The sequence below is a fragment of the Fusarium solani genome, assembly GCF_023522795.1.
Source record: "Fusarium solani strain SB1 chromosome Unknown bctg00000008, whole genome shotgun sequence".
Taxonomy (NCBI): domain Eukaryota; kingdom Fungi; phylum Ascomycota; class Sordariomycetes; order Hypocreales; family Nectriaceae; genus Fusarium; species Fusarium solani.
Window position 1 is genome coordinate 1,541,141 of NW_027072148.1, and position 14,160 is coordinate 1,555,300.

The window sequence follows — 14,160 nt, forward strand, 5'->3', positions numbered from 1 at the left end:
GGCCAGCTCAGCAAGCGGAGTCCTCTAAAGGGCACTGGCGTGTAAATCCTCGCGTGCTCAGTCAGGGCACGATGCGATGCAACAGTACATCACCATCTCTTTTCTGTACCTACGTGGGCAGACGCAGGCACGCTGCGACTTCGGGTCTGCAACTGCAACGGCACAGCTCTCGTCCTTGAGGAATATCGGACCTGAACTGGACTTGGACTGGGCTCGGCACAGCACAGCACAGGCACGACGTGAGATGTGAGGCCCCTCGTGTATACGCTCTGCTGCATCAGAGCCTCTCACACTGTTTGGTCTCTTCTTCTTTCTCCATCCCGTGCCTCGCATTGGTCGGGGAGTCGTGGGTGTGATGCAGGAACTTGACAACGCACAATCGAGATTGGGCGAACAGGCCCTCCTCTTGAAGCGCGCTGTCTGCCGTCTCTCAAGCAAGCCTGATCAACTCTCCTCCTCCAACTGGTTCCACCAGAATCGGTGATCCGCCGTTGGTCAGGCATGGATGCCATCGTACCAGATGCGACGGGGCCTGGCCAATCACGTCTCGCAGAGCAACCAACTCCCTGCGCGCGCCAGACACCCGTCCATCGCCTCAAAAGTCTTTCTATCGCCAGACCGACATTTGTGTGGTTCACAGGTCCATGACTACCGTCTTGTCCTCCGGCAGTCTCTTTTCCAGAGGGGTCAAGAGTAAAAAATCCCCTCATCGCGCGTGGCATGGCATCCTTCACATTGGAGGATGACGGGGCGCCCGCCTTGCTCTTCTCGGTCGTATTTCCCTCGGAGGGAGCGCAAGCTGAGTCTACAGTGTGCGTCGTGCCCCGATGACTTCTTTCATGATGCTTTCCGATGAAGCCTTGCCCTGCGACATGGATCAGAGGCAGCATGGGAGTTTACAAGAGGCGGCGGACCGTCGTCGCCCTTGAGCGCTTCGCCCTTTGCGGCTCGAACCCTCAAGGCCTCGAACCCCTCCCACCTCCATCCAAACCCCTTGCCATTTAGGTCTCAGGTTGGTCAGGCATGTCGACAGGGCCTCCCCCTCCAAAAAGCGCAAGAGAGCTAGGGTCCTCTGCCAGGGGCGCCAATGATGAGACGTAGATCATGCCGTCGCAGGTTCGTCTGATACTGGATACTTGATGGTGATGGACACGGAGAATCTTGTTCCAGTCTCGAATGTGCAGCACCTGACAGCGGTCGTGTTTTACCATGTCATCCGTCCCGTAGGGCCAAGCGAACTTCCTTTCCGCTAAGGACAGATTGATGACATGGGACACAGTGAGAGATACTCGGGGGCTACATTGACGGGAATTGAAGCTGGCCAAGCCCGAAGATGATGCATCTCGAACAACTCCGTCCGAGATGAGATGGCCTTCACACTCCACTTCTGACAGCCGGCCCTATACTGCGACCGGCGACACCCATCACCATCAGAGCGGCTCTGGAGCGTGCCGTCCGGCTGCTCGGGAATTGCCCCTCAACTCTATTGAGATGGTGCTGAGGCGGGCGGTTAAGCCTGTAAGCGGCCATTGTTGCCGGGCAAGACCGACGAGGCGGCCCTTTTGGTGAGAGATGTCAGCAATGGACGGCGCCTCGCGATGGAATGTCTGGATGACAGAGTTTAGACCAGGCGAGTCGAGAGCATCGGAAGTTGACGGTATGGAATGTATCTAGAGTCAATTCGATAACAAATGATCTGATATCGAATAGGTTGTCGACATATGCCGACGAATCTATTAATTAATATGCTCCCGATATTGAATGATTTTCGATGTCGGGAATGGATTGGCGGATGGTGCTCCAACCACATGGCGTCATTATTGGGGCCTTGCAGGAAGCGAGGAGCGGGAAGCGAAAAGGACGAAAAGAAAAAAAAAAAAAGCTAGAGAGCCTACGGGAGCTTCCCTTCCCTTCCCCAGGTCTCCACTCTCAAGTACCACGGGAATGTCCAGAGCGCAAGCCACTTCGACTGTGCACCAGCCACATCTACAACGGCAACGTCACAGTGGGGGATGAAAGAAGCAGAGCCCATCTTCACCAGCCACCTCTACCCATGCATGCGCGTGCCACTCAAAATCCCCCGATAGGTATAGCGCCATCTGGCTCGGCTGTCTAAAAATGGCTGCTGTAGCACCCAAATTTGGGTCTGTTCTAAGCAGCCACACACGGGGACCCGCCCCTCTTGGGTTCCCGAGTATCCATTATCAAGAAACTCAAACCCGAGGTATTCTAGCTGAAAAGTTCTAGCCCGTGAACTCTACAAAGTGTTGAGAAATACTGTGAGTACTTGTTCACTTATGGGGGCTGAAATACGACACTACACTCCTTGTGACCACGGAGAGGCTAAGCAAGAGATACCAAGCATTGGGGACCAATGTTTCCAACTTAGACATTGTCTCGAAGATAGTGCTCGCTACGGAGACGGTTTCGCCCTTGCAAGGGAACCAGTGTCCGGTTTCTCGGTGCGATTTACTACCAAGCGGGGAAGAGGCTTGACACTTGACTCCCTGGATGATCGACGGATGTGAAACTTGATGCGCCCAAGGAGAGTTATTGACACAACTATTCCTTTGCAAGTTCCAGCCTCCCGTCTCTTGACTCAAGGGATGTCCGAGTACGCGATGACGGCTAGTTTAACAACGATGCCAAGGCTATGCTCCTCCCTGGCTTAAAACAATTGTCCGCGTCGCGCGTGGCCGCTATAGCGTGACTCTACTGTCTCGTCCAGTTCTCAACCCTTGCTTCGTCCCCATTCCCGGTTGTTTCAAGACCGGTCTCGCGTTCTTAATGCGTCCCCATGTCGATAGCATCCCTCACATAGATGACATTTCCAACATTCTTTTCTACCCCGCGATCCTACGCGATAAAGTCGTCAATGCACAGTGTACTCGACTCCTCCGGTTGAGGGAGCTATGGTCAGAGGATGAAACGAAACAGGTTGTTCGGGACACTGCCTCCCGCGGGAGCACGGAGGGGCGCAAGCTTCCGGTGGACTGCGGAGGTGGGATGCTTGATAGTCTGTAGTTGCGGTGGGAGAGCAAGACATCCATCCACTATCGCGGCTGCGCCTACGTCGGGCTTACGAGATGGTTGCTTGTCTCTCTCTCAGCTGCCAGGATGACAGGTCGGCACGGGGAACCAATGGCCGATGATGCAGCCACAACCTCACGAGCTGAAAATAAACCAAAATATTCCCAAGCAAAAGAATCCTTCGTCGAGAAGAATCCGTGCAGATTTTTCTTCTTCTCCTCAGTTTACATGTCTTGTCGTCCGTGTTGCGGGGTCGCCGCCGTTGTTACTATTCTCGTCCCCAACCCCGCGGGAGAATGTGCGCTGGCTGGCAAGAAAAGGCCCGGTGCAAATGCAAGCACGCAACACGAGAAGACGAGCGTTAGTCAACGTCGCCACAAGCTGAGCCGCACCCAAAAAGCTGGGGTGGTCCCTCGACGGCTTTTTTGATTGACGGTCAACTGATGTGCTGTTATTCGTTCATGCTCAAGGGGGAGGCTTGTGCGTGCGTGCGTGCGTGAGTATGTGTTGGCAGTGTGGTTGGGGAGAGAGTGTGAGGGGGAGACCCTGGGTTGGTTCTCGGATGACTTGCTTTGGGATGCTTCTGTTATGCTTCTTGGGATTCTGTTATCATGAGAGCGGCATGCTTGAACCTTGGGTCGTTCAAGGTGCTTACTGGCTTGGTTGCTATTCCTGAACACGTTCTCCGTGTTGTTACCAGTATAAGCCACTTCCTATAGACAGTTATCTTACAGATAGACCTCTGTATAAAGATCTAAATGATAAGTGGCACAGCTCAGGGCATTAAACAAAACACGTCAGGTGATTCATGAAACAAACAACTCAACCCAGATCAGTCGAGCCTCTGTCCACGGCTTCTAACCAGGCACAGTACCGGCAGTACCTTGCTTCTCTAGAGCCCTACTTGCATTTCCGAAAACCCCTTCGCATTCGGGATTTCAATATCAGACCATATTATACACACATGACCTTGACGGAATTTTTTCTTTCCTTTTCTCCCTTGCTTTAGAAAAATCCACCATGTTCTGCAGCATCATCAGCCCACGCAACCCGTGGGTCCTGCAACCCAACAAAAAGAAAAAAAAACCATCGGTCCAAACCGAAGCCGTTGAACCTGCATTCAATAACCGTACCATGTCATTCCAATAATCAGACCGTTCATTCTATAACTTCTCTGCCATGGTGTGACACAATCGTCAAGAACCTTGGAGCCGCTGATGTAGGGTAAGTTGAGTTTTGCTCATTGACAAGGGTGTCCCCTCCTGCTTGGGATGCACAACAACGTCATCGGGCCGCAAGCAGTTCAGAACTTGATGAACAGGAGGGCGATCGACGGGTTCGTTACAGGCTGCACAGAGGGCGAAATCTTGGATTTTGCGACGTGGATGTGATGCAATTGGGGATAAGCGAGGGACTTGACACAGTATCTCGCGGATGCGGATGTACAAGGTGAAACAACACATCAAAGATACCAAAGCAAGGCCGTGGCAATGGGAATTGCATCAGCCTAGTACAATTGCGTTTCAGTATGGACGGAAGAGACTGAAAGGAGTATACGTTACTCACCTACAAGTGTCGTCATGATACAGAACGAACCCTACCATGCCAACACCAACCTTCACTCACCAGCAGAAACACCAAAGCTACAAAGAAATATAGATTACTCTAGGTCTAAGTAATAATCTCCTAGTATCAATCTAGGTCTGCCCGCAAACTCGCCCGCTCGCTAACTACTATCAACACAAATGCAATTCTCCATGTAACTGCTAGGGTATTTTGATTCCAAAAATGCAACCGTCACAAACAAACACATAAAACAGATCAGCTTCAAGCTGCCTCTTGTCCCTTCGCCGTGCCCTCAATGTACCATCGAAGCTGTCTCCCGCCGGCTCTGCTGAGACTTCCTAGCTAGGGGACCAGGAAGTCGGGAGAGAACGAAGGCTCATACCATAAAGATCGTGAAAGATGCCCCTGAGGGATAGACAAAGATGAACCCCAGAAGCTGGGCATTGTCGCTCATATCATCATCTCCATAGATCTCGGCTGCCTCGAGGCTCCCCTCCACTGCTCTGAGGCCGCCATTCCCCAGACAGCCCACTGCCCGTACTGTCACGATCGCCCCCTTGGCCTGGCACGGCTAGGAAGCCACCAGTTCCGTTACCAACCATGATGCTTCGCCGGGCATCACCCTGATCCCACCCCAACCCCGTAACGTCGGCCGCCAGCCCATAGCTACTGATCGGTCGACGAGACGGGGCTGCGGCAGACCGAATAGGGTCAATCCGAGCAAAGTTCCACTTACCAAATTCGTCACTCTTGGTAAAGACTTCGAGATGATGTGTGGGAGGAGGAGAAGAGGGGCCGCGGGCAAAGGGGTTGTTGGAGCTGAAGCGTTTGTTGGAAGGAGGTATGTTGGAAACTGGCCGCTTAGGCGCAAAGGGAGGGAGATTTCCACCAGCTGGCGAGAGATTGAATGCAGGAGTCGACTTGGTCGACGATGTAGAGCCGGAGCGGACATGGCCTCCAGCAAAGGCGGCGTTGGGAGGTGGGAGTCCTTGAAGCTGGTCCGGGAAGGTATCGTCATGGACATATAGTCTTCGAAGCCTGGGAAAGCCTCCTCCCAGGATAGACGAGGCAAGATAGGTATAATAACCTTGCGTTACGCTCGCAAAGGGACCGGATGAAGCTCCAGAGATTTCGAATCGTAGCGTCTCCAATGTCCTGGATGCAAGAGGACGGATTTTGGAAGAGTTGGGAAACTGTTCGACAACGTTTGTCTGAATAGCAAGTGTCTTGAGAGACGAGGCCATTGTGAGAATCTCCTGCAGAGTGGCAGGGTGAACGCCAGTATCTTTGAGGGTCAGGACCGTCAGAGCCTGCTGTGTCTCCTGCCACGCCAGATACTCAATGAGCCCCCTCAAGGTCACACCAGGCGTGTCCTTGAGCACCAGTTCCTTCATTGGCGGTAGAGTGGGCATCCCGTCTGATGATGATAGAACCTCGTCTGTGAGGCCTGGAGTTTCAGACACCTTTAGAGCTTGCAAATGGGTGAGGCTCCCAAGCACAGCTCGGATGGTCATGGGATCGATGTTGAGATTATTAAGCTCAAGCACCTCAATTCGAGGCCAGACCTGCCCTGTGGCAAGCATGGTAAAGCTCCGCTCAGAACCGCCCACGTATGTCATCTTGCGGAGGTTGGGGCATCGGGCTTGGACTTCAAGACGTAGGGTAGCAAAGCTCGGGTCGTCGCAGAACATGCCCTCGGGCAGGTCGACGTATTTGAGGTTCGGAAGTACAGCTATGGTCTGGGCAAGCTCGACCTGGGAGGACTCGCGCAGCATGTAGGGCATCTTGAGGTACTCAACCAGCTTGCCGATGCGTGTCGGGTCGTCGCGAACGGTACGGCGGAGGAGGCGCAGACGGGCCTGGGCAGGATCCTCTGGGATGCCATTGCGATCGAATCGGTGTGTCTTTTTACGTCTCTCGGCCAGCCATGCCTCGAGGGGACAGTAGTGAACGGCATCAATGCGGACGCTGTGATATCTGGAGCGAAAGCCGTTAGTTACGGTACGTTCAAGACAACTGTCGCGAGACTTACAAGACCTTGATGGCGTTTTGACGCCAGACGCGGCAGACCTGGGCGCAATGCGCTAGGTCGCGCAAGTCACAGAGCATACATGTGCTATCGCTTGCGCTCGCGCTACCCTCACAAGTCTCGTAGCTCTCATCTCGGGCGTGCGGGCAGACAAAGGCGAATATGCGCTGGAGGACGTTGGGCGGGAGGTGAGCGAGTAGGTAGGCAGAGCCGCGAGTCGGAGGGAACAGAGGCGGTCGGCCGGCGCCCGGAGGCCGGAACTCGTCGGGGACGGCACCGGCGTCGGAGCCTTGGCGGCCGTTGGCGAGTTTATCCTTCTTGTTCCGGCGCCGAAAAGGGTTCCGCATCTTGGCAGGTGTATTCGATGGGTTGCAGCGTCGAGAGAGGGTGTCTGTGAGCGACTAACTGGGCGCTGGAGGACACAACGATGGAGGACGGAAGGAAGTTTGAGGCAATAGAATTGGACTATGAAAGGCAAAGAATGAGGAAAAGAGAACGAGAAGGAGGAGGATCCAGGTCCAGGTTGAAGCCGAGGGAGAGGGAGAAGTCGTGGAGAGGAGGGGAGTTGGGCGCGACACGGACGGTGGAGGGACTGAATGATGGAGGGACTTGTAAATAATTGCAGGGGTACCAGCAGGGTACCTTCCTCTTGGAACGCGGGAGGGCACGTGGTGATGTACCTGTCCAGTGTCCTGTTATCAAACAGGAAGGAACCTACGACGCAGTAAGGGGAATTACTGACAGGTAGATGGCAGCTCAGGAGGTCAATCATGCAATAAACGCGCTGGATCCAAACGTCGGCGGGAGCTGCTGAGCCAGTGAATCGTTGCCAAACAGCGCCTGTCGATTCGCTGCCCCGCAAAATCCAGGCTGAGTGGCGTCTGCCCTTGCTTTTGGAGCCCAAGCGCGCGCGCTCTGATCAACCGGCAGACAGCAGACGGGACGGAGTTGAAGGCAGGGGGAGAATGGGGGAGAAGCAGGCGTCAAGGGGGGAGAAGTCTTTGTCTGTCTGTCTGTCTGTCTGTATCACGGATAGCCGGTAGTGCTTATCCATGAGGGGCTACTCGTGTCGTGTATCCCTTGGGTCTTGAAATTGAAAAGGGGCCGAGATGGGTAATACACAAGACTACAAGCCTGCGTCCATCCATCTCAGTTAGAGACCAACAGATGCCACTGCTCCATCGATGTAAGCGCGAGCGCGAATGGCCCCTCCCGGAGCTTTTCCTCGCGTAACCCTTGGCGAGCAACGGTCCTGCAGTGACCGTACGCCAAGACGATGACTGCCAGCTCGAATGGCTGATGCTTGGCCGGCGAATGCATATTCAACACGTCCGGAGCCTACAAAAGTCTCCCCTCCCGGATATGCGGCCGACATTTCCCTTTATAGCAGCTTGAGGGATGCGGACCCATGTCTTGAACCAGCTCCAACGGGTATTGGCAGCCAGCAAATTGGACAGACTAACACTCATTGGAATAGGGATGCCTGTCCTCTCCTCCTGTCGTCTCTCTTCCACCCTGTCCCTGTATAGCCGACCCTATCAACCCCAGACATGACGTCAATTCATCTCTATAGACTTTGGGACTTGGAATTAAGGCATCGTGCAGTGTTGCAAAGTGCAAGATGGCTTTCAGAGCTTGGCACGATGCAGAGAAAGGCTGAATGAGAACTGTGGAGAGACATCTATGGGCTGAAGTCTTAGACCTCCCTCCCTCGCTAGTACATGCCAAGCCCTGTGATGCCAAAGTGAAAAGGGATATTGGCCAACTGTTCAATCCCGATTTTGGCCAGTTTGCCATCTGTCCGACCATTTAGTGCATGTGTCCATATCGGAAAGCCCATGGTGAACGTGGTGCACCACAAACAAGAGTGCCTGGGCTCAGGTGGTAAGGGTTGAATGGCCAACGTTGATTAACGCATTCCATTATCGTTTCCCAAGAAAGGATCAAATGGGTACAGGCATAGCTCGTACACAAAATCGTCCTCTAGCCTAGCGTTGTCTTTTGTTCTCATGCAAACAGGTACCTTGCCTGGGGTGAAGAGTATTATTAACGATAATATGTCAGGTAGTAGTGTGATCTTGACCACGGCAAGCCAGAGAATTATGCTTTAAACGTAGCCCAGAGGAATCATAACGGGCAAGTTCTTTTTAAACATTGAGCTTCAACAAGGAAGAATGCCCCTATGTGAGGGGTAGTCTAATGGGACTCTTACCATTGGCATCATTGAAGTTGTTTTAACCTCATTGCACACCCAGAGGGCAGATTATTTGGCACCATCCCAGTAGACGAACATCAGATATTAAATTGAAGCACCATGCCAACCATCACGGAAACAATGCTTATTTAATATACAGGCTTCAGCTCAAACAGCGACGTTAACAAGTTCGCTGTGTCAATTCTGCCATCTACCCGGCTGTTATCACATCACCAACATCAGACTCAAGCCAGGCTAGGCACTGGCGTAGCTGGAACTACTTCTCGATTACTTCATTGATACAGAAATTACTATAACCAATTAGACATCAGGATATCCGCAGACGCTGCGTTCAACACCCACACCATGTTGTCCATCAAGTGTAGGGTTACCATGAATTGGTAGCCTACCCGATCTCCAGCCATGTCCTTGCATATTTCTGAGAATCTGCTTCAAGTAGGATCACGCTGTAGTTTAATCGTCATGTTTTTAACTAAGGCTTGAGATAGCTAGAGTTCATATGGCTTGCCCAAGGTGTTCGGTTCCTTCACTTCTCCATGCCTTTGACTACCATACTTTGATTGGCGAGGATGGTCTTCTTGCACAGGCCCTCGTAGAAATCGCTGGACTAAGTGATCCGGGAATATTCGTCCTCTCTGTCCTTGCTCCTTGTTAACTACTATCTTTGATGTTTTGCTCCGTGGATCCCACCCCTTTATCATCCATCGCCCACTTAGTGATAGGCGTTGGTTGAGGAGACGTCCAGGTAAGACTGCTTTTACTCTCCAACTTCTACCTTAGCAGGTGTTAATTTCGCAAGTCTAGAAATAAATCATAGCGTTCATTTAGTGGCCCAGTTTCTAGACAACACCGTGACGGGCTGTTGTTGCTCGGCACGTCTTGACACTTGGTCTTAAATACCAAGCCCGAGTATTATGAACAGACTTGCAAAACCTCTCAACTATGGGCTGTAGACGTGCATCAGTTCAAGCAGCAAGGAATTGCTTCCTCAGAACTAAGGCCAGACTCAGGGTCTTGGCCAAGTCCAGTTTCAAGGCCAACATCGAAGCACCTCTCAGTCCCAACCTGAGAATCACAAAGAATCTCAAGTTCCTAGGTATTTAACAGTAGAATCATGGCCACCCTTAAGATTATGGTCAACCTCAGGGTCGTGACCAACCTCATGCTTGTTCGGTCCTATCTAACAACCGGATACCTATGACTCTGGAATCGATTGGTACACTGCAATGTTTCTACAGCGTTCGTCGACCAACGCAGTCATCACGTTCTAAATACTTGGTAATAGAATCACGAAGTGTATCATTGGCCGCTATGGCTCTGGGTCCCTACCACATCACTTTACAGGCATGTCGTGGCTCAATCTTGGACTTATACATCAATTAGCATCATCTATCACACCCCCTGTTGGTAGTCCCGAAGGGACCATCCAAAATATCTATCATACATGACCCGCGAAGAGTGATTACAAGGGTTCTAGGTAGATCGTCGTAGCCTGGGGCCGACTGCTGCTGCTCGCAACGTCGACCGAGACTGTCGTCCCAATAACCATGCACGCCCTGCCAAATATGCCCCATGTTCGCCCGGTAAACACAAAATCCATGAGAAGCCTCATCAACACCCTCCATCATTATGACTGCCCATAAAGACAATATTACTCGTGGCGGATCCCAGCCCTGAAGTCAATCGAGCCGAGATGCCCAATTCGGTAAAAACGAAATCTCCAAACAACTGTTTTATATATGTCGGTGTCGCCGAGATCGATCCGGATCCAACTCCAATGCAGATTGCCTCTGGTTTTTCGTACCGCACGCCGCAGCTATACCCTCAAGAACCAACAGGGATTAGACTGGGAAGCCCTCCTGCTACGACGGCGTGCCAGGCTTGACAGTGTCGTCGGACACCGTCTAAGCCTTGCGAGATCGGGTGGTGGCACCGTTGGTCCTGGAGCCGGTAGTAGTGGCACCGTTGGACTTGCCCTTGACGGGGGTGGTCTGGACCAGGTGAGGGTCGGGAAGAGGAGCCTGGGACATGCGGCGAAGGCTCTGGCGACCGCTAGGCGCCTTGCCCTGCTTCTTGTATGTGGCGAAGTAGAAGGAGATGAAGAGGACCAGGTAGGAGCTGAGGGTGATGATACCAGCAAAGGCAGCGAACTCCTCGCCAGCGCACTTGCCAGCGTTGGGGACCCAGGGCCAGTAGGTCGAGGTGAAGTAGGTGTACGAGGCGAAGTAGACGAAGCCTGTATTCTGTTAGCCATGTTTTATTTCGCAGGAATATGCAATTGGGCTTACCGAGATCAATGACGAACTGGATGATCTGGAGGCGGGTAACCCACTCCTTCCACCAGCAGCGGATACCACGGGCGCTCTGGAAGTAGTACCAGTACATGACGACGTGGACGGTGAGGTTCAGGCAGATGACAACCCAAGAGACTGAGGTGGAGCCAATGAGCTGAGTGTAGCAGAGGAAAGCGGTGGCACCATGGTGATAGCAGTGGAGGAAGGCTGGATAGGGGTTAGCCAATGTTTCGAAATTGGGGATTAGAACGTACTCAGAGGCTTCTTCTTGAGGAACAGGAAGACGGTGTCGAGGAGTTCGAGGTACTTGGTGAGGTAGTTGAGCTGTGACAGTCAGTACGAGCGTATAACATGTCCAAATGAGAGATACTCACATAGTACAGGACAACCAGGGGCTGAGTCCAGCCACCCTCAGCATCACAGATGGCATGGAAGATGCCGCCGCGAACAACAGTGGGGAGAAGCTGCTCAATGAAGAGAGCCAGGAGGATTCCGCTGATGGCAGTCAAGTAGAAGTTGTGGATGAGGAAGAGAGTCTTGAGCTTGTAGGGCTCACGGTTGCGCATGAACTCGCGACCACCGAAGATGATGGCGTAGTAGATGACGATGAAGATCGAGGTGGACTTGAGGGTCGACATGGGCGTCTCAAAGGGCACGAACTTGAAGTCGTTGACCGAGTAGCCCACGACGGCGGTCCATGCCTTGTCGAAGATGGGCCATAGGTGGATGCCGAAGGGTCGGTCGATGGTAGGCAGAGGAAGCTGCTCGTAGAAGGTTGCGGGAGATGAAGACATGATGGGCGATCTGGAGGCTGAACCGACTCGAATGGTGACCAACAAGCTCTTTAATTACAGAACAAAGGCGCCGAGTGACGTGTCGACGTGGCTGATTCTCGAGGCAGTTTTGTCTGACGTTGTGGTAGGACGCGACAGGACAGAGCCGGCGACGGCGGAGGACACGTGAAGGTGCTCGAGCAAAGACTTGGAAGGAATGACAAGAAGTAGAAGGACCTCCGGAGAGAGAAGGGGGAGAAGGAAAAAAGCCAGGCAGGCGGCGATTGGGGAATGAGGAGGATTAAAAAGGGAGAACAAAGGGTTGAAAAGAAGGGGAGGAAGGAGAAGGAGAAGATTTGATTGAGGAGGAGGACGCGGCGCATCAAAAAGGGGAAATTTCCATCCGATCGAGTTGGCTCTCTCTCTCAGGCTCAGACTCTGGGCGTACGTGCACTGCAGCAGAGTGAAAGTGGCACCCTGCACCTGCACCGCGCCTTCCATGCCCAGGTGTGGGTGCTTCGAATTGCGCCGCTAGTACGTCTTTGTAGGGGCATCTTGGCCTAATCTCCAGACAGGCAGGCCCGCCCCGGACCGCCAGCCAGCTGGGCATGGACTACTCACGCAGCAATTGCCCGCCTGGGCTCGTGCGCTCCTGCTACACCTGGCGCTGCCTGCCCTTGCTCCTGGAATTTCTAGCACAACAAGAGGCAGGAGCATGAGGGAAAGGAGGTCACCCTTCACATGTGATTTACCGAGTCCTCCGAGACCGCCAATCATAGCGGGTCCTCCGCCTGGATCTATGTTCAATCTCCGGGGGGAGGAACACTATGGCACGTGATTCTCAGGGAATGAAACGGGGTGGTCACCCAATCCAAACATGCCCCTAGGAGCGGTGCTAAAAGAGCGGAGGCCAGGGGTCATCGTTGGGGACGTCTTCCCCCTTGTGCCTGAGCCGTTTATTCGTTGTGTCCCGAGGTTCTCGTGGACGCCAAGACCGCGGTGATGAGGTGGCATTGTTGGTGGTTTGAAGCGGACTTTGATCTACTTCATCCCGACTTTTTTATTCCACCAAGAAGAATGGTTTCCAGAGCATGCAACGTTGTTGTCCGGGCTGTCCGTCGTTTGGACCGAGGAACTCCCCGTTGGTGATGCAGCAGAAAAAAAGTAGCCGGCAATTTCGGCGTGGGTATTGGTGCTCCTATCGTCGTGTCTGCGCCGGTTGATTGGTCGTCTCCATCTGCATCTTACATCATTTCAATTTCAAGAGGCAGGCTTCATACCTGACTCGAAACCCAGCATTAGAGTGTCGCAAAGGCCGTCGGAGTTTCAGTAGACAGAACCTCTATAAAACTGATTGAAGGGGTTCACAAACATCGTGTGTCAATCACGCGGTGAAAGGAGAGTTGAGATAGGTTGACAAGTGTAATAATTTGTTGTGGCCAGATATTAGGTCCGTATTGGTAGCTGATTTCACATGTTTCGTCATTGGATGTTTACTGAACAACATAAAACCTGCTACAAAGCCCAACCCATTTTTTCCCTTTTAAACCTCAACATGCCTCTATCGCGAAACATCCTGTCAACTTCTCTCATCGTCAACCGTGGCCTTAACCGTGGCCGTGCCATGACACCTGTGGCCGTGCATCATTGTGGCGCGACGTTCATGTCAATTGGGTGCCGTAATAAATTAATTACGACCAGGCCATTGGACAGTCTGCATTTTTCTCATCCACGTCCCTGGTCCTAAAGACAGCCTTGCCGATTGAGTGCATGGACTCTCCAATTCGTGCCTCGAGAGGTTCTGTCGTCTTGGAATTGTCGAATTGTGCCATGCTGGAGTCTCGGGATGCAGATCCCACCCTTGGGCACCCAATTCCTCAATCGCCAACTCCCTTCGCTCCACGGGCTGCCATCTGACCTGATTGCCGGGGACCTGACGGGAATGACCAATGGAAGAAGTGGTCAAATAAGCTCGCAGGAACTACAGTGCGTAGAGACGTCAAGCACAGTCCATTTCTGTGCGGCCGCCCACCAAAACCAGCCCTAGACGACGCAATTCGCACGGCTGCCTCGTTCTGGTATAGCCGGGCCTTAGTCATCATCCCAAGGCCCTCAGCCCATCCTTTGCTCGCCCAAACATCTCTGCAGTCATCACCCGAGCCGACCCCCCCAGCTTGCTCACAAACCTCTAAATCGCCCTTTCGACGACCCATCGCCACTCTTCCCCCAGGAAACCAACTCCTCCCGTCCACA

At 52.9% G+C, this 14,160-nt stretch overlaps 2 protein-coding genes across 2 annotated transcripts; both read right to left on the reverse strand.

Annotated features, from left to right (window-relative positions):
- Window positions 1-5,054: 5,054 nt before the first annotated feature.
- MRS44_012543 (uncharacterized protein) lies at window positions 5,055-6,972 on the reverse strand (the record flags this gene model as incomplete). The annotated part of the gene is made up of 2 exons (XM_046269444.2): window positions 5,055-6,573; window positions 6,629-6,972. 2 exons carry the CDS (start codon window positions 6,970-6,972, stop codon window positions 5,055-5,057), a joined length of 1,863 nt encoding a protein of 620 aa, XP_046133004.2.
- Window positions 6,973-10,744: 3,772 nt separating this feature from the next.
- Window positions 10,745-11,928, reverse strand: MRS44_012544 (uncharacterized protein; the record flags this gene model as incomplete). Its single annotated transcript, XM_046281124.2, has 4 exons — window positions 10,745-11,076; window positions 11,129-11,341; window positions 11,389-11,458; window positions 11,509-11,928. The coding sequence occupies 4 exons, from the start codon at window positions 11,926-11,928 to the stop codon at window positions 10,745-10,747; spliced, it is 1,035 nt and encodes a 344-aa protein (XP_046133003.1).
- Window positions 11,929-14,160: the final 2,232 nt, after the last annotated feature.